The sequence below is a fragment of the Mus pahari genome, chromosome 8 (genome assembly GCF_900095145.1).
Source record: "Mus pahari chromosome 8, PAHARI_EIJ_v1.1, whole genome shotgun sequence".
Taxonomy (NCBI): Eukaryota; Metazoa; Chordata; class Mammalia; order Rodentia; family Muridae; genus Mus; species Mus pahari.
The window spans coordinates 565,243-582,822 of NC_034597.1; the positions used below are offsets into that span (position 1 = coordinate 565,243).

At 48.1% G+C, this 17,580-nt stretch overlaps 1 protein-coding gene across 2 annotated transcripts; it reads right to left on the reverse strand.

Annotated features, from left to right (window-relative positions):
• Positions 1 to 4,013: 4,013 nt before the first annotated feature.
• Positions 4,014 to 17,227, reverse strand: Fam107a (family with sequence similarity 107 member A). Of its 2 annotated transcripts, none has more exons than XM_029541789.1 (4): positions 17,001 to 17,227; positions 8,239 to 8,413; positions 6,442 to 6,598; positions 4,014 to 5,690 (listed from the first exon to the last, which is right to left on the reverse strand). In XM_029541789.1, the coding sequence occupies exons 2-4, from the start codon at positions 8,406 to 8,408 to the stop codon at positions 5,583 to 5,585; spliced, it is 435 nt and encodes a 144-aa protein (XP_029397649.1). In that variant the 5' UTR covers positions 8,409 to 8,413; positions 17,001 to 17,227; the 3' UTR covers positions 4,014 to 5,582. The 2 variants fall into 2 exon arrangements, with proteins under 2 accessions (XP_029397649.1, XP_029397648.1); XM_029541788.1 differs by having other exon boundaries at positions 16,832 to 17,219.
• Between the last annotated feature and the right edge of the window lie 353 nt (positions 17,228 to 17,580).

Below are 17,580 nucleotides of genomic sequence, written 5' to 3' on the forward strand. Positions count from 1 at the left end.
TTGCTCTGTAGTACAGCTTAAGGTCAGGCATGGTGATTCCACCAGAGGTTCTTTTATTGTTGAGAATGGTTTTTGCTATCCTAGGTTTTTTTATTATTCCAGATGAATTTGCAAATTGTCCTTTCTAACTTTGTGAAGAATTGGGTTGGAATTTTGATGGGGAGTTACAAGTGTTCTTTAGGGAACAGTGTTATTACAAACATTATGTGCAACTGTATCTCACATACAATAGGAAAACACTTATTTTGTTGGGCTCACAGATTAATACCAAAGTCTCAAACAGCAAGATTGTCCAGATGGCAGATTTCTCTCTGTAAGACACTAAGTTATACCACACGTGCTATGAGACCTTTTACAGGGAGTGGGTTGGGTCTCTGGAGGCCCATAAGCATGCATCATAAACAGGTGTCAGTAGCTAAGGGAACTGAAGAAAAATACTAGCAAGGTCTAACACAGCACAGGAAGGTTCCACTGTTTTCTGAAAAGAACAAAGTCATGTGAATGGGAGTGTGTTAGACGGTTTTGTGTCAACTTTACACAACCTAGCATCATTAGAGGAGGGGGTCACAACTGAGAAAAGGCTTCCTTTAGATCTGCCTGTAGGACATTTTTTAAATTGGTGATTAATGGGAGAGGGCCCCTGCTCATGGTGGGTGGTGCCATCCCTGGGCTGGTGGTCTTGGATTCTATAAGAAAGCAGGCCATGTGAAGTAAGCCAGTGAGTAGAACTCTTCCGTGGCCCCTGCATCAGCTCCTGTGTCCAGGTCCCTGCCCTGTTTGAGTTCTGTCCTAACTTCCTTTGATGCTGAACAGCAATATAGAAGCGTAAGCCAAATAAAGCTTTCCACCCCAGTTTACTTTTTGGTCTTGGTGTTTTGTCACAGGAATAGAAACCCTGAATAAGGCAGTGGGGGATGATAAAAATGAAAGACAAAATGGGGTAGAAGGTCTAGAGATGGAGTCTTTCTTGACTTGTCGTCTTAGCCAAAGAACAAAAATGTCCTTTGTACTGTCTTGGCTGAAGGCAAGAAGTGCCAACAATATTTGGAGGCCCTTGTTCCAAACCTTTAGGCTTGGTTCTTAAACAATTTTAGGGTTTTGATTTTTTTAAGTTGAGAAACAGGGATTATCAGCCTTGGGAGCCATTGAAAAAGTCTCATCTCCTGTAAACCCAGTAACAGCAGAAAGGCAAATACCAACTCTGCCGCTCGATCCTTGGGACGTAAATCACTGTACGGAAGTGGAGCTATCCGGGCTTAGCGTAGGCCCATGAAGGGAAAGCTACTTCCTTCTGGGGTACACAGGGTTTGGGGATGGCTGGAATCTGTGCTTCTGGCCTTAGTCACTCATATAGGAAAGTCCCTGGATTCCTGTGGCTACAACAAACACATGGCCAGCTGACTGGAGCTTCAGTGAGAGTGGAGAGGTTGGAGTTAATACAAGGCTGACTAAGAAGAGAAAATGCCTTTACATGAATGTGAGGATTTTCACAAGGAAGCAAGGTGTGAAGGCATGACCAAACGTGACGTTTTTAGACTTTTTACAAATACAGTGACCTGTAAAACCTGGTGCAACCCAGATCTCTGAACTGGCGCAGTAAATTCTAGAGATGCCAATAGAAGACAGCTAGAAGCCCATAAAAGCAGGTGGAAAGAAGTTATTATTTACTCAGGCTCAGGACAGCCTAGGTGCTGGAGTCTTGTGACAAGGCCACTTGGTGTTGTATGGAGAAAACACTCCTTCCTATGGAACCTTTATGACTTGCTGCATGTAGGAAAAGACCACTGGATGGCCCTTCCTGGAGTTTTCAGAGAGCTCCAACCTTTTGGACATTGTGCCATGATGTTATCATCTGCAGTTTACGATGGAGAAACCATAGATTAGAAGAAAATAAATCTCACACAAGAAAAATCTCATGTTTTCAGTAAGTTTATGATTCTGCGCTGGGCTGCTTTCATAGTGGTCCTGAGGCTGTGTGCTTGGTCACACACCTGCGACTAGTCCCTGCAGGGATTCCTAACGACCAGCATGCCGTTGTGGTGCATTTTGGGATGGCTCGTGCTCACCTCCTTTAGTAGGATGTCGATGCCAACAACTTAGCTGGGGCCTCTTATTGAAAGTGTGTGTGTGTGGGGGGGGTGAGACCTTGCAGAGAATGGAGGTGTGTGCTGGGTGGCTCCTGAGGAAAGCCTGTTCCTGGTCAGCAACATAACTCAGCCAGGCTGGCTGCTGAGGGAGCTTTGGGGGCCACTTGGCAGGAATCTGACCTTGGCTAAGGACAAGGAAATGGGCTTCAGGCAGGAATCTGACCTTGGGCCATGACAAGGAAGAAGCTCAGGCAGGAATCTAATTTTAGGGTAGAACAAAGAATTAGGCTTCAGGCAGGAATCTGAATTTGGTCTTGGACAGGGAAGCAGGCACAGATACTTTGGTCATCCCGAGAAGCCCTTAGAAACATCGATCACGGGAGTGATCATGGGACGTTGCTTACTGCCTTGCTTGTTCCTTGTCTATTCTTGTTCATTGTACTGCTCGCCCTTATTACTTGCATGTAATTAAAATAGTATAAAAGCGGATTGGGAAAAAATAAACCTGCCTTCAGTCTCGGAATTGACTGAGGTCATGCTGCAGTGTTGTCTAATTGTCTCTTTCTTTTCAGTCCCCGCTCCTGCCCTGGAGAACCTGTTGACTGACTGAGGGCTTGGTCAGACTGTAAGAGTGGAAGTCAGGGTAAAGAGGAAACGACACATAGAACCTTCCAGACTGCTCGAAGGACTCCCCCGTGAGCCAGCAGAAGGCTCTGTGAAGGATGGCATGATCGACTTAAAAGTGTAACAGAACAGTCTGGGCAGCTCCGTTAAGGAAGCACATGGGCAAAGGCAGCAATGGGGATGAAGCCTCAGCAGTGATCCGGGGAAAGGCAGCATCTTTCCCGGCAACACGCAGCATGCTTCCTGGCACCTGGATCAGCGGTGAGTTCCAGTTCACTGGCCGGAGTCAGGTAGACGACATTAGAGGGTGTTCAGAAGAGAGTTAAGGCCCTGAAGTGACGAGCCTGTCCTGGCAGGTTTTTGTTGGAAAACAGGGATTCAGCTCTTTTGCATCACGTACAGGGGTTTCTGGGTGGGCAGGCAAGGCTGGCCTTTTGTGTCAGTTGGGAAAGGTAAGAAATGGACTTACAGTGGCTTTACCAAACAGGAATTTATTTTTATTTACAAGGGTTTTGGAGATGGGGAGCTGTTGGCATTGGCTTGGTCAGATGATCACAGGGTTTATGGATCTTTTGGCCTTTTCTTTAGGTAAACCATGGTTCCTGATGGTCCCGGCATTGCATCCTCAATCAAGAAGGAAGAGGCAAAGCAAAGCTCTCAGAAAAGGCATGGGCTTTTCTAGTAGCTCCTGTAGACTTCCACTTCAATTTCATTGGCCATACCTAGTCACATGCTCACCCAAACCTGCAGAGGAGGCTAGGTTTACAATCTCTGGTGGGAAGCAGGGAGAGAGATGGAATTGGGACTAACAGGGTCACAGAGTATCAAGGGAGCTACTATGGTTCCTCTGGATTACCTGCGTTGAGGTCTCTCCATGATTTGCCATTTCTCTGGGGACTGCTAAGTCCTTTGGGCAGTCCTACTCTATCCCAGATGTCCTGTCCTGCTCCTCACTACATGCCAGAACAGCACATGTACCTGTAAGGTGACAACCCCCAACCCTCTATTTAAGAAACACACATCTTTATCATAAAACCTCACCAGCAGATACTTAAGACAGGTTCACTATATTTAAACCAGTGTTTCTCAACCTGTGGGTTGTGACCCCCTTCATCGGGGGGGGGCCACACACCAGATATCCTGCATATCAGATATTTACATTATGATGTTTAATAGTTATAAAATTAGTTATGAAAAAGCAATGAAAATAATTTATGGTTGAGGGAGTTACCACAACACGAGAAACTATGTTAAGGGGTTGCAGCATTAGGAAAGTTGAGAAGCACTGCTTTAGAACTTTAGAGTTAGAACACACCACACACACACACACACACACACACACACACACACACACACACGGTGTTTGTGTGTTGCACATTCATGCAGGCAGCATCCCTAAGGAAGAGATAAATTTCCATTCCCTGTCAGAACCTGCTGGCCATCCCACCATCATTTCCGGGAGGCAGAGCCACTGGTGCCCCAGCAGGGAAATCTGTGCTCTGGGGCGTGAGAACTTCTGCTTGTCTGGAAGTACTCATCCCATCTGCAAAGGTGAGTCGTGGATTTCATTCTTCAGGGGAAAGGAGTCTGGCCCGGCTTACTCTGTAGATCTTCAAAAATGGCATAGGAGCAAAAAGATTCAAGTATTCGGGTGTCACAGAGAAAGGGGTTTTTTAGGAAGAAGAATGGGTGGGGAGGACCCAGACTGAGGGGAGGGAGGGGCAGGGTCTCAGGTGACAGCGCTGGCAATATTGACCTAAGAGTTTATGCCATCACCATGGCAGTGGGGTCTTCAAAATAGCATATATATTGTTCCAGAGGAAATCATTGTATAGTTGCTTTCCAAAAAGCTGTAGAAAGCTAAGGTTCTTACCCCCTTCTTTTTGGCTAGAATTGTATGATAGTATTTTTATACCAGTAAGAAATGAAGATTGGCGGTTATAATTCCCTGACCAGGCCAAGGGTTTCTGCGTGTGTGTGTGTGTGTGTGTGTGTGTGTGGTGGGAACACTATGGATAGTGAATGAAGAATTTGGGGGCTTCAGAGGAGGCACTGGGAACCTCCAGGCCAGGGAGCCAAGAGAGTTGGCTATTTCTAATATACCACTCTTGGGCGCGTCAGCCTAGTTATATGTTCAAACCCACGTCCAGGACCACCTCCGGGAGTGTGATAGACATGTAGCTTCCAGGGACTGTTCACAAGACTCTCTGATTTGTGTACATAGTAAACTTGGCACTGTGCTGTTCTAGGCTGGAAGCCAGAGCTCTGAGGTGAGGTGTAGTTAGTAATTTAGGGCGGGCAGTGGGGAGGAGCATTAAAAGCCAAACCATGAGGCAAGCTGGCAAGATCTAATGCTGCTTTACTTGGGACCCTTCCTACCTGGCCCTGCCTGCTGTCGCCTCCCATGCCCTTCCTTGCTACAAACATCTGGTGCCTTCTTTGCTTGCCCTGTGATTACTAAAACAGGTGTCCTTGGCCTCAGCCTGAGCCAGAGTTGAGCTGTTCCCAACACTAGGAGCTGAGATGCTCCAAGAAATAGGCCTTATTGGGCTTGGGCAACTGAGGCAGAATGGAGGGACACCTGGCCCTCTTCCTCGCTTCTGCTAGGGAAATCTCAGTGAGTCAGCTCAGGGATGGCACCTTTGGAGGGTTTTCCTGGCAGTGGCTTCCTCTCTGGTGCAGGAAGGCTAGGTGCTCAAAAGGAAAAGTCCACGGACCTTCCTGTGGGGATGTGTGTGGGGGTCTCCTGCTTCCCAGGGGTAGCTGGTCTTTCAGGTGTGCCTGGCAGCATTGTGGCTATGGTCCTCAGGTTCTGACCGGCTGGAGGAGGGCTGGGCCAGATTGAGTGGCAGGAGCTGGGTGGAGGCAGCTCTACAGAGCTCTCTCCTCGCTGGTCAGTGTGGTGATTCTGCGCAGGTTTTCCCGGACTTTGATGAACTCGGGGGCGTGGTCCTCGTCTCTCTGTGGTGGGTTTTCCAGCTGGAGCGGAGAAACACAAGGAGTGAATTTGGCAGGGTTGGTTCCGGGGGTGCGGGTAAGAGTTTCTATTCTCAAAAGCCATGGTGTTGGACCAAGGGTCCTGTCAATGGGGAAAGCCTGGGGTGGGTTTTACAAACCATCCCGAAGCTGGGGTATGTAACAGGCGAGTAGACACTTGAAAGAGAGTCATAAAGATTAACATAAACAACAACAAAAAACCCTACCCTAACTTCAGGAAACATTATCAAATGTCCAAGAGGAAATTCCCCCATCTCCAAATATGGGGGAGGGGTGATGTGCAAATGACCTCTCAAGGGTCAGGCTGCTGGCAGCCCTGGGTTTTGAGCTTGCAGCCCATGCCCATTTTGGAGAGTGCTTTCCTCTCCCGTAATGCACCTCATCTCTGCCACTGTCCGTGTCCCCAGCCAGCCCTCCCAGGACACAAGAACCCAGATGTCTCTGTTTACCCACATGGGGGCAGTAAGAGCTGGGTTCTCCTTGGTTCAAATCACTTCTTCCTCTGGCCTCAGACCCTCACACCCATGAAATGGAAGCGCCACCTGCTCCCAGGGCAGGGATGATCCACAGAGCTATCTTCCAGGATATAGACCTTACAGGAAAGCGGAGGGTCAGAGAAGGGATGCCACTGGACCAGAGTCACACAGCGGGCAGGGCAGAGGTAGATTCTTGACCCCACGTTGACCTTCCCCTTGGAGGAGGCTCAGACTGAAGCTGGATGCCTCCTACCCACCTGGTTCAGTCTCTGCTGCCTTCTCAGCAGCTCCTGCTTGAAGGGGCACTGCATCCGCTTGGCCTCCAGCTCCTCCTCCTTCTTTTTGATCAGCTGATTCCTGCGACGGTGCTCTAGGACCCGCTGCAGCTCAGGCTTGCTGTCCATACCCAGGCCCCTGCGGGTAAGGGGAACAGTGAGGAGACTTTCCTAGCCTGGGACACCACTCCCTGTATTATCTCTTAGAGCGTTTGGGAAACACCGGAAGGGGGCGATCTCACTGCCCCATGCTGTATAGAAAGGCAGAGAGCCTCCCGCCCCTCCCACGACACAGCAGGGCAGGTGCAGGTACACCAGGTGAGTGAGAATTTCAGACCAGGCTGCAGACAGAAACCAGGTATCCCGTGGTTGCTGGATATTTTACTAGAGCTTCTGATGACGGAAATGCTGGCCTTCGCTCTCGTAAAATCTCATGGGATTTAATTTCCTTATAAAGATATCTATTTATCCTCATTTTACAAGCCAACTTTTTTAAGTCTTGGAGACAAAAAACAATGCCTGGTTTTCCTGTTTCCTTGATTACCAGTCACATGTAACGAACTTTAAAGTGTTTCTAGCATTCACATTTTCCCATTTGCATATGAATCCCACTCATTTTGCTTCCCCTTTCCTGGTACACTAAGGTACATGAATATAAGAATATTTCATACTGTATATGTAATTTTCATTATAATTTATTTATATTGCAAATATTTTAGTTTGCCTGAAGCTGTTTTTCATCGTGGTGGTACTTTTGATACTGAAATGAATGACTATCGCAAGAACAACTGAGTACATTACAATGTTGTAATATTAATAGAAAACAAACCCACAATCAGCTCCATGTGCAAGGGAGCATGACTTAGAATGGAAATCACGTCCAGCTCCAATACAACAACCAGCCGGCAGAGGGCGCCATGAAGGTACCACCGGCTTCTGCCTCTTCTGCCAGCTTCGGCTCTCCTCACAAGGGCCCTTCAGCCACCCTCTCCTACCCTTGACATCCTGGGATTGCTGATCACAGACGTGCCATAGCCCAGTTTCCTCCTTGACTCTTGTGTTTTACTGCCATGCTCTATCCCAACAGAGGGAGGGCATGGCTGAGAAAGAGCCATCACTACCTGAAACCTATGTTTCAATATCTATGAAATATTGAGCTTGCCGCCCATGCCCATTTTGGAGAGTGCTTTCCTCTCCCGTAATGCACCTCATCTCTGCCACTGTCCGTGTCCCCAGCCAGCCCTCCCAGGACACAAGAACCCAGATGTCTCTGTTTACCCACATGGGGGCAGTAAGAGCTGGGTTCTCCTTGGTTCAAATCACTTCTATGTGCTCTCCAGCTTTCTCTGCCAACACGACCCATCTCCCACCAGGGTTGGCTCTTGCCCCTGATTTAGGCCTTCTAGATATCCTCTCTTCCATGACGTCGTATAGATAGTCCCTCTATCCCAGTAGCCCCTCTGGGGTCCCACATTCACTTAAAGCCTCCAGCAACTTTCATTTCCCCTGGGGAGGGCAGGAACTGGGTCTCCATCTTTTGTATCTTAGGTGTGGGCATGGTGCCCTGCACACAATAGGTATTTAGTAAGGTATTTAGTAAATCTATGTGGCATCTAAGCACAAGCAAGTGGATAGGGTTTTCAGGTTCACACAGTTTCTTCTGGTGACCCTGTTGGGGCTCCAGGCAATGGCTAGGCCAGTCCCCCTAAGACGCATTTCCCTAAGTCCAGCAGGCCTGTGCAGGATATTGCTGGACCAGCCAGCTCGGTGCCACCCTACCTTTTGTGGTTCATAAGCAGCTCACGGTGCAGCTCCTGATGGCTCCGAGAAGCCTTCACAGGGTTCAGCAGCTTCTTGGGTTTGATGAGCTCTGAATTCCACTCTCTGTACTCTGGCCGGGCCATGAGTCCCTCGATGTCAGCCCGCTCCCTCTGGATCTCTGAGTACATGGATGCTGTAGTGATGTGAAGTAACGTTACTTCCCACCCCACATTCCAGCCCACCCTTTGGGGCACAGCTTAGTGGGGGCTTTCTCACACTGTTTAGACAGTAGCTTCTGAGCAATTTGGGTAAGCGACCTGATAATGCAAGTCTCACTTTCTGCCTCTCTATTGTGGGAAACAGTCACTCCACCAGGGTAAAAAGCCTGTTGTGATTATTGGAGATGATGTTCCTCTGGGAGGTGGGGTTCAGAAGTGAATAGAGACCAAGGCTCACAGTAGCTGTCTTGGGACTGGGGAAGATGTTTCAATCAGGAAAAAGTCTGTAATGTGAACATAACGACCTGAGTTAGATTCCCAGCACCCAGGGAAAAGCCTGGCATGTTGCTGTGTGCTGGTAACTCTAGCACCATGAGGTAGAGACATGGGGAGCTCACCAGCCACTCTATTATCCTAATCAGTGAACTAACTTCATGTCGTAGTGGAAGATCCTGTCCTAAGATGCAACATAGACAGTGCTTGAGGAATTGCATCCAAGGATGACCTCTGGCCTTCATGTGGCTATGCACACAAGCGTACCTTCTCTCTCTCTCTCTCTCTCTCTCTCTCTCTCTCTCTCTCACACACACACACACACACACACACACACACACACACACACGAGTGCATATAACTATATAGTCACTGGCTGTGCTTGATAGTTTTGTATCAACATGACATAAGCAGCTAGAGTCATCTAAGGGGGGACCTTAATTGAAGAAAATGCCTTCATGAGAACAGGCTGGAGGCAGGCCTGTAGGGCATTTTCTTAATTAGTGCTAATGTGAAAGGTGCCCACTGTGGGTGGTGCCGTCCCTGGTCTGGTGGTCTTGGGTGCTATAAGAAAAGCATCCTGTGAGCAAGCCATGAAGAATAAGCTAGCATGCCACACCTGTCCATGGCCTCTGCGTTGGCTCCTGCCTTCAGGTTCCAGCTTGGTTTGAGTTTTTGTTCTGATTTCATTTGATGATAACTAGTGATGTGGAAGAATCAGGCAAATAAACCTATCCTCCCCAAGTTGCTTTTGATCCTGGTGTTCCATCACAGCAATAGTAACCCTTGCTAAGACAAGACACTGACAGAAGAAAAAAATCCCAAACAGCAAAGAGGACTGCGCTTGAGTTTCTGCTTTTCAACAAACTTGCATAAGAAAAGGAAAAGGAGTAAATTGTGTGTGTGTTTGTGTGTGTGTGTGTGTGTGTGTGTGTGCGCGCGCACACACACACGTGCACAATCTGTAGCAGTTAAAGACAGCCTGGATAAATGCTATGATAGAAGAAAACATCATCTTTTATTGTCCAACTCCTTAGCCATAGTTCTGATGTCATGGCAGAGATGTAGTTCCCTATTCTCCACACCAGAGAGTAGTATGTGAAATGCTGTTGTGTCCCTGTAACAAACAGGGCTACTGTCTTGCCTGCCACACTCATGGGTCCCACTTCTACCAAGTGCCTGGATATTTGTCAATGTACTTTAGATTTAGGCAGAAAGGCTTCTCTGCCACAGAGGGAGGGAAGGGACAGGAGAGGAGGGGAGGGGAGGAGAGGAAATGAAAGCGGGGAGGGGAGCAGAGGAGGAGAGAGGAGAGTTCTATAAAAACAAGTGGGGGGGGGGGACAGTCGCTGCCTGGCTGTTAGCCATGAGCGATTAGTGATTAGCAGTTTAGAGTAATTACAGAAAGTGTTAGGGCAGATTCTGCCTCCCTCCTAGGCTGGGCTTTCAGAAGCACCCTAACTCCCTTTCTGACACTGTCCACCTCCGTAGTGCTAGCAGGACTGACCGGTGCTAGCAGGACTAACCGGTGCTAGCAGGACTGACCAGTGCTAGCGACTAACCGGTGCTAGCAGGACTGACTGGTGCTAGCAGGACTGACCGGTGCTAGCAGGACTGACCGGTGCTAGCAGGACTAACCGGTGCTAGCAGGACTGACAGCGCATGTCAGCCGGCCTGGCTGGTAGGGTTAAGCCTTTTCTGGGTGGTGAACATAGGTAGTATTTGGGGTAATAGGCAGCGAGCACTCAGTGATGTTGGTTGGTAATTTGTGATTGGGGATAACACTTTTGAGGTTTTGATCTTGGAGAACCAGAGGTCTAAGGTGGATTCCATGTGGCAATGGAGGTAGCATGTCCCTACCTCACACACTGAGATTCCACATTCTCTGTCTCTCAACCTAGGTGGGCCTTACACTTCTTACATAGTTGAAGATGACTATCAATTCATAGTTCTTGTGCTTCCACCTCTAGTCCCAGCAATGGAAAACTATTAATCATTCAAAGGGATTTTGGTGGTAGCCAGGTGAAGCATAAGAATCTCTGCTTTTTTTGTAAAAATTGAAACCATTTTTTCCGTATAATATATTCTGATCACAGTTTCCCTCTCCCTCTTCTCCCCACCTTCCCATCCACCCACCTTCATCCCTTCTTTCTCTATCTCTTTAAAACACAAATGGGCAAATTAAAAAGCGAAGAATCCAACTAAATCAGAATTAAAGCAAAGAAAAAAAAAAGCACATATGTTCACAGACATGCATACACACAAGTTAAAACCCATAAAAACACAGAATCAGAAACCACAATATAGGAGCTAAAGACCAGTGAGACACACACACACACACACACACACACAGAGAGAGAGAGAGAGAGAGAGAGAGAGAGAGAGAGAGAGAGAGAGAGAGAAAGAGGGCACTCATTTGGCTTTGCCCAGCCTTCAGTTGGCCATGTACTGCTTGCTGGTCTGGGGCCTCCCTTAAGTGTGCTTCATATACCCAGGAGATCCCACTGGGGAATCATTTTTCTTTTGCAACCAGCTGTCACTTGAAACAGGCTTTTTGATTAGGGCCGAGAGCTTGAGTCCATATCCACCCTCTCACACCAGCACCCCATCTAGCTTGGACCTGTGCGTGTATATGCTAACATCTGCTTTTTATTGAAATAGCATTCTCAGAAGCACTTTGGAAATGAGGACTTTAATCATTTCCTTTCTCTCTATCTTTCTCATGAGTTGGTTTCTTTTCAGGTTATATCTAAATGTTTTGGTTCTAAGAAAATGGTTGTGAGACACCCTGGTTATTTATTTGCTTTTGAGATAGGATCTTGTGTAACCTAGGCTGAACTCAACATTGCTCTGTAGCTGAGAATGACCTTGAACTTGGTCCGGGCCTATGCCCCTGTACTTGGTTTTAATCAGTGCTTGGAATCAAATCCAGGGCTCCATGTGTCCTGGACAAGCACTCTACCAACTGAGCGACATCCCCAGACTTCTAGAAAATGGGAACGTTAGAAAATTACCATCTCCCTTCCTGCCCATGGAGAGAGCATAGTATTTTAGTTGATAGGGTCATGTCTTCCAGGAGCCAATATATCAGAATGTCTTGATGCAAATTGTATCCTTAAGATCCCTGTTAATGAATTAACTCTGTTAATCAATTCCCTGATCTTTAAACAAATTCTCTGTAGACTTTCCATGTCCTCAGCTCCCATCTTGTCCAAGCTGCTAACACGCCACACTTGAGTATCTCCTTGGATGTCTGGCTATTGACTGACTGTGCCCTCACCTCTTCTGGGCCCCAAGCCTTCCAGGGCAGAGTACATCAGACACACCATCTTTACAAGAGCTCACTGTGTATTGCCAACATGCTAAGACTGCAAACAGAAACAAGTTGCATAACTTTTGGGGAGTTATATAAAATAATAATAAAATATAGTATTATAATTATTTAATAATAATTCTTTAAAAAGACATACCTATATATCCAGCAAAACAGTAGAAGAGAGATTCAGTTGTATGGCCAGAATAAATGCACAGAATTAAGAGCTACTACATGATAGGAATGGCCACTGAGAAAGTGTATGATGCTTATATTCCTGTCAGTTGCCAGGTCTTGTGGTAGCACTAGGTACACAGAGGAGAGCCGAGCAAGTGGGGAGCCCTGCCCTAAAGATTACAAATGGCTCAGACAGACCTGTATAAAGGACCAAGTTCAGCCAGGTGCTGGGGAGAACCTCTCTGAGGAGTGGGCTCAATATCTGGTCATTGAGAGGGAAGGAAGCTGCTCTAGGCCTACGGAACAGCTGTCTGGCTCCCACACCTTGAACAAGCTGGGTCTGTTCTGGGAACACAAAGGCACACTGTGCCCAGAGTGGCAGGCTCTGGTGGAGGGGTGTTCACAGGGAGGGTGAACAGTTGGCTTCAGGTCCAGGAAAAGGCGAGGCAGATTGGATTTCTAAAAGGTCATGCCGGCTGCCATGTAGGGGAAATGGCCAGCCGGCCTAAGGAATTTTTATTTCCTTCACTTACAGTATGCTGCTTCTGTTTGCCTGGTAGTCCTTCTGTTACATTCCAGAGAAACCTCTGATTGGCCCCACTGACCTCCTTCACCCACCAGGCCACCCCTTCAGGAAGTTGTGATTTCCAGGGTGACTCTGGGAATGCAAGGCTCCTCTGGTTTAAACCTTCTGTTGTCACTGTCTTGAAATATCTCACACATGTTGGAGAGGAGTTCCCCATTTTGTCCTGGTCCCTGCACATGGGGTCACCTCCACACCAGGTCCATCAGTGGCCAGCCCTGGCTTAAGGATCTCTCTGAAGCCTTCACTCTTAAATTAAATCTATGATGTATGACGAGGCAGGAGTCTCTGAGAGGGCAGCTGGAGCTGGGGAAGCCGCTGCCTCTCTGAGAGCTGAACTCCAGTGTGTGTGTGTGTGTGTGTGTGTGTGTGTATGTGTGTGTGTGTGTGTACAGGGCTCACGGGAGCCCTCAGAACTGCAAAGTGAGCCTTCTAGCCTTTTACTGTGGTAGATGAGGCTTCTGTGGGAAGACCCTTGTGTAGGTCCTGTCATGAAGATACTGTTCAAGGGAGGATTTGGAGCTGTGTGATCACAACCTGCCTCCCTGCAGGGGGCAGCCCTGGTTGCCTAGGAACCCTCTAATCTTGGCATTTGACCAGGCACTGCATAACTTCAGAGCAGAAAAAAAAGATGGATTATCGGGGAGGTCAGGTGGGGCTTCTGAGGTAGAAATCTGGGATTACTCCCAGAGCTGCTGGGGTTCCAAGCAACCTAACACCATTGAGGGTATGGTCACGATGATGTAACAAATCGAGCATCAGAAAGAGCAGCCCTGAAAGAAAGAAGCTGGCAAGGGAGAGGGAAGGCTGGTAAAAGAGGAGTTATGTGGCTTATAGCTTTAAGGGAGACTGGGAAGTATTTGATGTTCACATCTGGATTTGGATTTTAGCTCTGTCCTCATACCACTGAAGATTTCTGTACAGGAGTGAGTCTGATGATGCTTGCCCACACCACTGACGGTTTCTCTACAGGAGTCTGATGACGCTTGCAAGGCTCTTGGCAAATGGCTAGCTCTAAGTTGAAGGTTTTGTGCTGGTTCCCAAGGCTGCCACAGACAGCAATGTAGCTTGTGAGTTGCATTCTCAGGCCTCAACTCCCGAAGATTAAACTATAAATAGTGGCCTAGAATTGCAGGAGAAATTGGTTAAGTCATTGGATACTAACCTTGGCTACATGTCGGGTTCCTCATGCCAATTTGGGGGTTGGAGAGATGGCTCAGGGGTGATGAGCACTGACTACTCTTCTGAAGGTCCTGAGTTCAAATCCCAGCAACCACATGGTGGCTCACAACCATTCGTGATGAGAACTGATGCCCTCTGCTGGGGTGTCTGAAGACAGCTACAGTGTACTTACATAAAATAAATAAATACATCTTAAAAAAAAAAAAAAGAATTCCAATTCAATTGGATTAGGGGTGCAGTCTTTGAGAGATTTGAAAATTCCTGGGTGATTCAGTCAGTAGTCAGCTGTCTTTGTAAAGCAGGAAGAAGGGTGGGGCAGGAAGTATTCAAGCTTGAGTTGCTCTGGCTGAGTAACTCAAGCTGGCTGTGGCTGGCCAGTCACCACAAGCAGGTCTAGTTGAGAGCTTACTTCTTAGGTCTTTAACGCAGACATCCTTCTCCAGAGAATCATGGCATTTGAAGACTGAGGAGCTCCTATGGGGCATGGAGCTCTGGGGTCAGAAGGTGTTGACTCAATGAGTGGCCTGCATGTCACTAAGGGGGTGGGAAGATCTCGGGAATAAGAGTTTAGAAGAGAGTCTCATTTTCCCCAGGTTCTGCTGGTGACCCAAAAGATCCCACAGCTCCTTCCTAAAGACCGAGTCTGGTTCTGGGTGTGCACAACCTGGTTGGAACAGTTGACCCTGGTCGGACCAATCCCTGGTCCCATCCTGGGCAGTAAGGAGAGAGTCAGAGGAGAATGATGCTCTTGCTGCAGGGTCAAGTTTATACTGAGAACAGCCGTGGGACCCTGGCTACTGCCCGAGGTTCCCTCACCTCCTCTGCCTCTTTTTGGCAGTGTTTCACACATCCCAGGTTGGCTTCAAACTTGCTACGTAGCCAAGGATGACTCTTGAACTCTTGATTGCCCTGCTTCCACCTCCCAAGGGCTAACATTATAGGTATAGCTACATGTCCCGTTTCTGAGATATCAGTGGTTAGTTTCAGGACTTTGTGCATGCTAGGTAGGTTCTTGACCAACTGGGCTGAATCCTTAGCTTTGCCTATGGTCTTCATGGCCCTTCTGACTGCGTTCCCTCTATCTTCAATGTTCTTATTGTGTTTCTGATGCATTGGTCACAGCAAACGACACTGGGTCCAGTAAAGTGTCCAGTGGATAAAGCAAAAGAAACAATTGTAACACGTAATTGTAGTTTGCGTGACCTGGGGCAAACAGCTCACACTCTCTCAGCCTCTGACCGGTGGAGGTCATGGCAACCTTCACCTCCCCAAGGTCATTAGAAGGTGAGATGATGCTGTGCACACTGTGCTTTATATACTACCTTGGCAAGTAAGCCCCATCTAGGCAAACTGTTAGCCTCCTATCCTGTGCGTTTTGCAGTGAGCATGGGACTTGGTCTGAATCTCATGATTATCTTGAAGACAACTCATTTTACAGTTGAGGAAATCAGAGCTTATTAAGCTAAGGTCAATGTTGAATACTTAGCAAAGCCAGAATCGTTGGACTCCAAACCTAGGACCCCTTCTACCTCAACACTGTCTCCCAGGAACGGCATGTTTTTGACTCAATAGAACCAATTTATAGCCCTTTGCTCTTTCCGTATATTCAAGAAACCCTACGGACGAGGCAGTTGGTCCCCTTTGATGACTGAGAACATGAAGGCCAGAGCATCTGCCAGTGAGCAATGCAAACACTGGCCTGCTGCTCAAAGCAGCCTTCCCTGTCGCCTGTGGCCAGACTTCAACCCCCTGGCCCTCCAAACCTTTCTGGTTCAGCACCAGCAGACCCAGCAGGGAGGCTTTGAGAAGCACTGGCAAGAGGAGGAGGACCAGTCAGAAAAGTGCCAAGCTGGCAGCCACATGTCCTGCTTGCCCTTTCCTCCCTGCGGGTGGTATGCTTCTGTAGCTCACTGGCCAGCAACCTGAGAACATACAGGGTCTCCCTACAGACTCAGGCCAGCCTTCTTCTTCGTCTTGGAGCTACCTGTCCATTTGGGCAAGAGGGCTCCAGACTCCTCCAGACTAGCTTCCTCAACTCTTTGTCTTGGTCCCCTGGAACCGTCTAACCAGCGAGAAGGGTTGGTTTGAAGGGTGAGGCATATAGGGTCCTTAGCAAGGCTGGGGGTTGTGCCATGCTGTTGAGTAGGAAGCCCCATGAGCACATTACCATATTGCTGTCCCTTGTGACCCGCTGCCACCTGGCAGCTGGCTCAGGGAAAATCACAGCAGGGGTTACTACACTTCATGCTAGGAAAGCTATCAGGATCCCAGCTGCCCAGAAACCTATGTGTGGGACCTGTCTCAAATTTAGAGACCATCCTACTTATAGCAGCTTCCTAGTGACAGGCAATCCTCTATTCCCTGATTTCTCTAGTTGCAGACTGGCTGTGTATCACATGATGAAGCGAAGTCCATCCGCAAGGTGGGAATCGCCCATAGCCTGTGCTACCGGTCTAACTAACCCCTGATTCACAAAACTCGAAATAAACTGAGAAGGCGGGCAACCCCTTCTTAGAAGCAAACCTCAGAGAAGCCATCTGATTTCTCCAGCTCTCAGAGCCCGTGTATGAGGGAGCCAGACTCTGAGCTGAGCTCTGGTGCCCAAACCCAAGTTCCGTGCTTTTCTCGCTACATACAGAACCTGGACTGTGTTGATTTTGTCTGTCTGTTCACTATTAAGCGAGCCCTTCTAGCTGACCCTACATACCCCTGCTGTGTGATAATGGATTTAAGAGAGGCTGTAGCAGGTGTTACATTCCTCTGAGTATTTCCAAGCAAACGGTCAACCAGGCTACAGAGCTGTAACTGAGAGCCTACTGAACCCCATATTCCCCACCCCCACTTTATATCTCTGCATCATCTCACCTTGGTGAGGCAGGGTCCCAGTACCCACACTTTGAAGGGTTCAGTTGCTGAGACAGCTTTCTCTGATGCTCTTAGTCATTCTCCTTTCCTCCACTTTCTCCTGGAACACGCTCAGCCTAACAGCATGGATCACAGCGTAGATGTGAAGCAGAACAGATCCGAGCCTTACTTCTCTGCAGGTCCTGGGCTGTGAGCTCCTCTGTAGTGCCCCGGCTGCTAGCTCCTCTGCAGGTCTCAGACTTAGAGAGTGCTAAGCAGGTCCTAGATGGCTGAGGCAGCCGCCCCCAAAGGGCGGGCCTTAAACCCCCAAGATGGGAGGCACTTTTGCACTCCCATTTATTCTGATATCAATAAAAAAGAACTGTTGCTATAGAAACCGTTATTTCACTTGGTGAGTGGCCATGTCCGAGACTCAGAACACCATGTCCAAGCCACCCTGATTGAGAGGCACAAATAAATACATGTTTTGTCAGACTGGTGAGGCATAAGAATCCTGCCAAGCTTTGTTCCTGGCTTCTGGGGAGGAATTTCCCTTGTTTGTATGGGAGGGGATTCCAGCACTTCCCCAGAGGGAGTGGGAGACCATGCTTCCTGCTGCAGTGATGGAATCTTTAGAACTTGGCTCTTAGATACTAGCAGGGAGAGAACTATAGCTTGAGTCAGTTCTTGGCGATCCTCCAGGCATAGGTGTAAGAAACATTGTGAAATGAAGTGGTCATCTATAAATGTGTTGGGCAGTGGTGGCACAC

What these genes read in the sequence shown, in the direction of transcription:
- Fam107a (XM_029541789.1), bottom strand. Translation starts at nt 8,408, where the DNA reads ATGTACTCAGAGATCCAGAGGGAGCGGGCTGACATCGAGGGACTCATG. An exon ending in CTGCTTATGAACCACAAAAG is followed by an intron (nt 6,599 to 8,238) that starts GTAGGGTGGCAC and finishes CCTTACCCGCAG; the next exon opens with GGGCCTGGGTATGGACAGCA. An exon ending in GGCAGCAGAGACTGAACCAG is followed by an intron (nt 5,691 to 6,441) that starts GTGGGTAGGAGG and finishes TCTCCGCTCCAG; the next exon opens with CTGGAAAACCCACCACAGAG.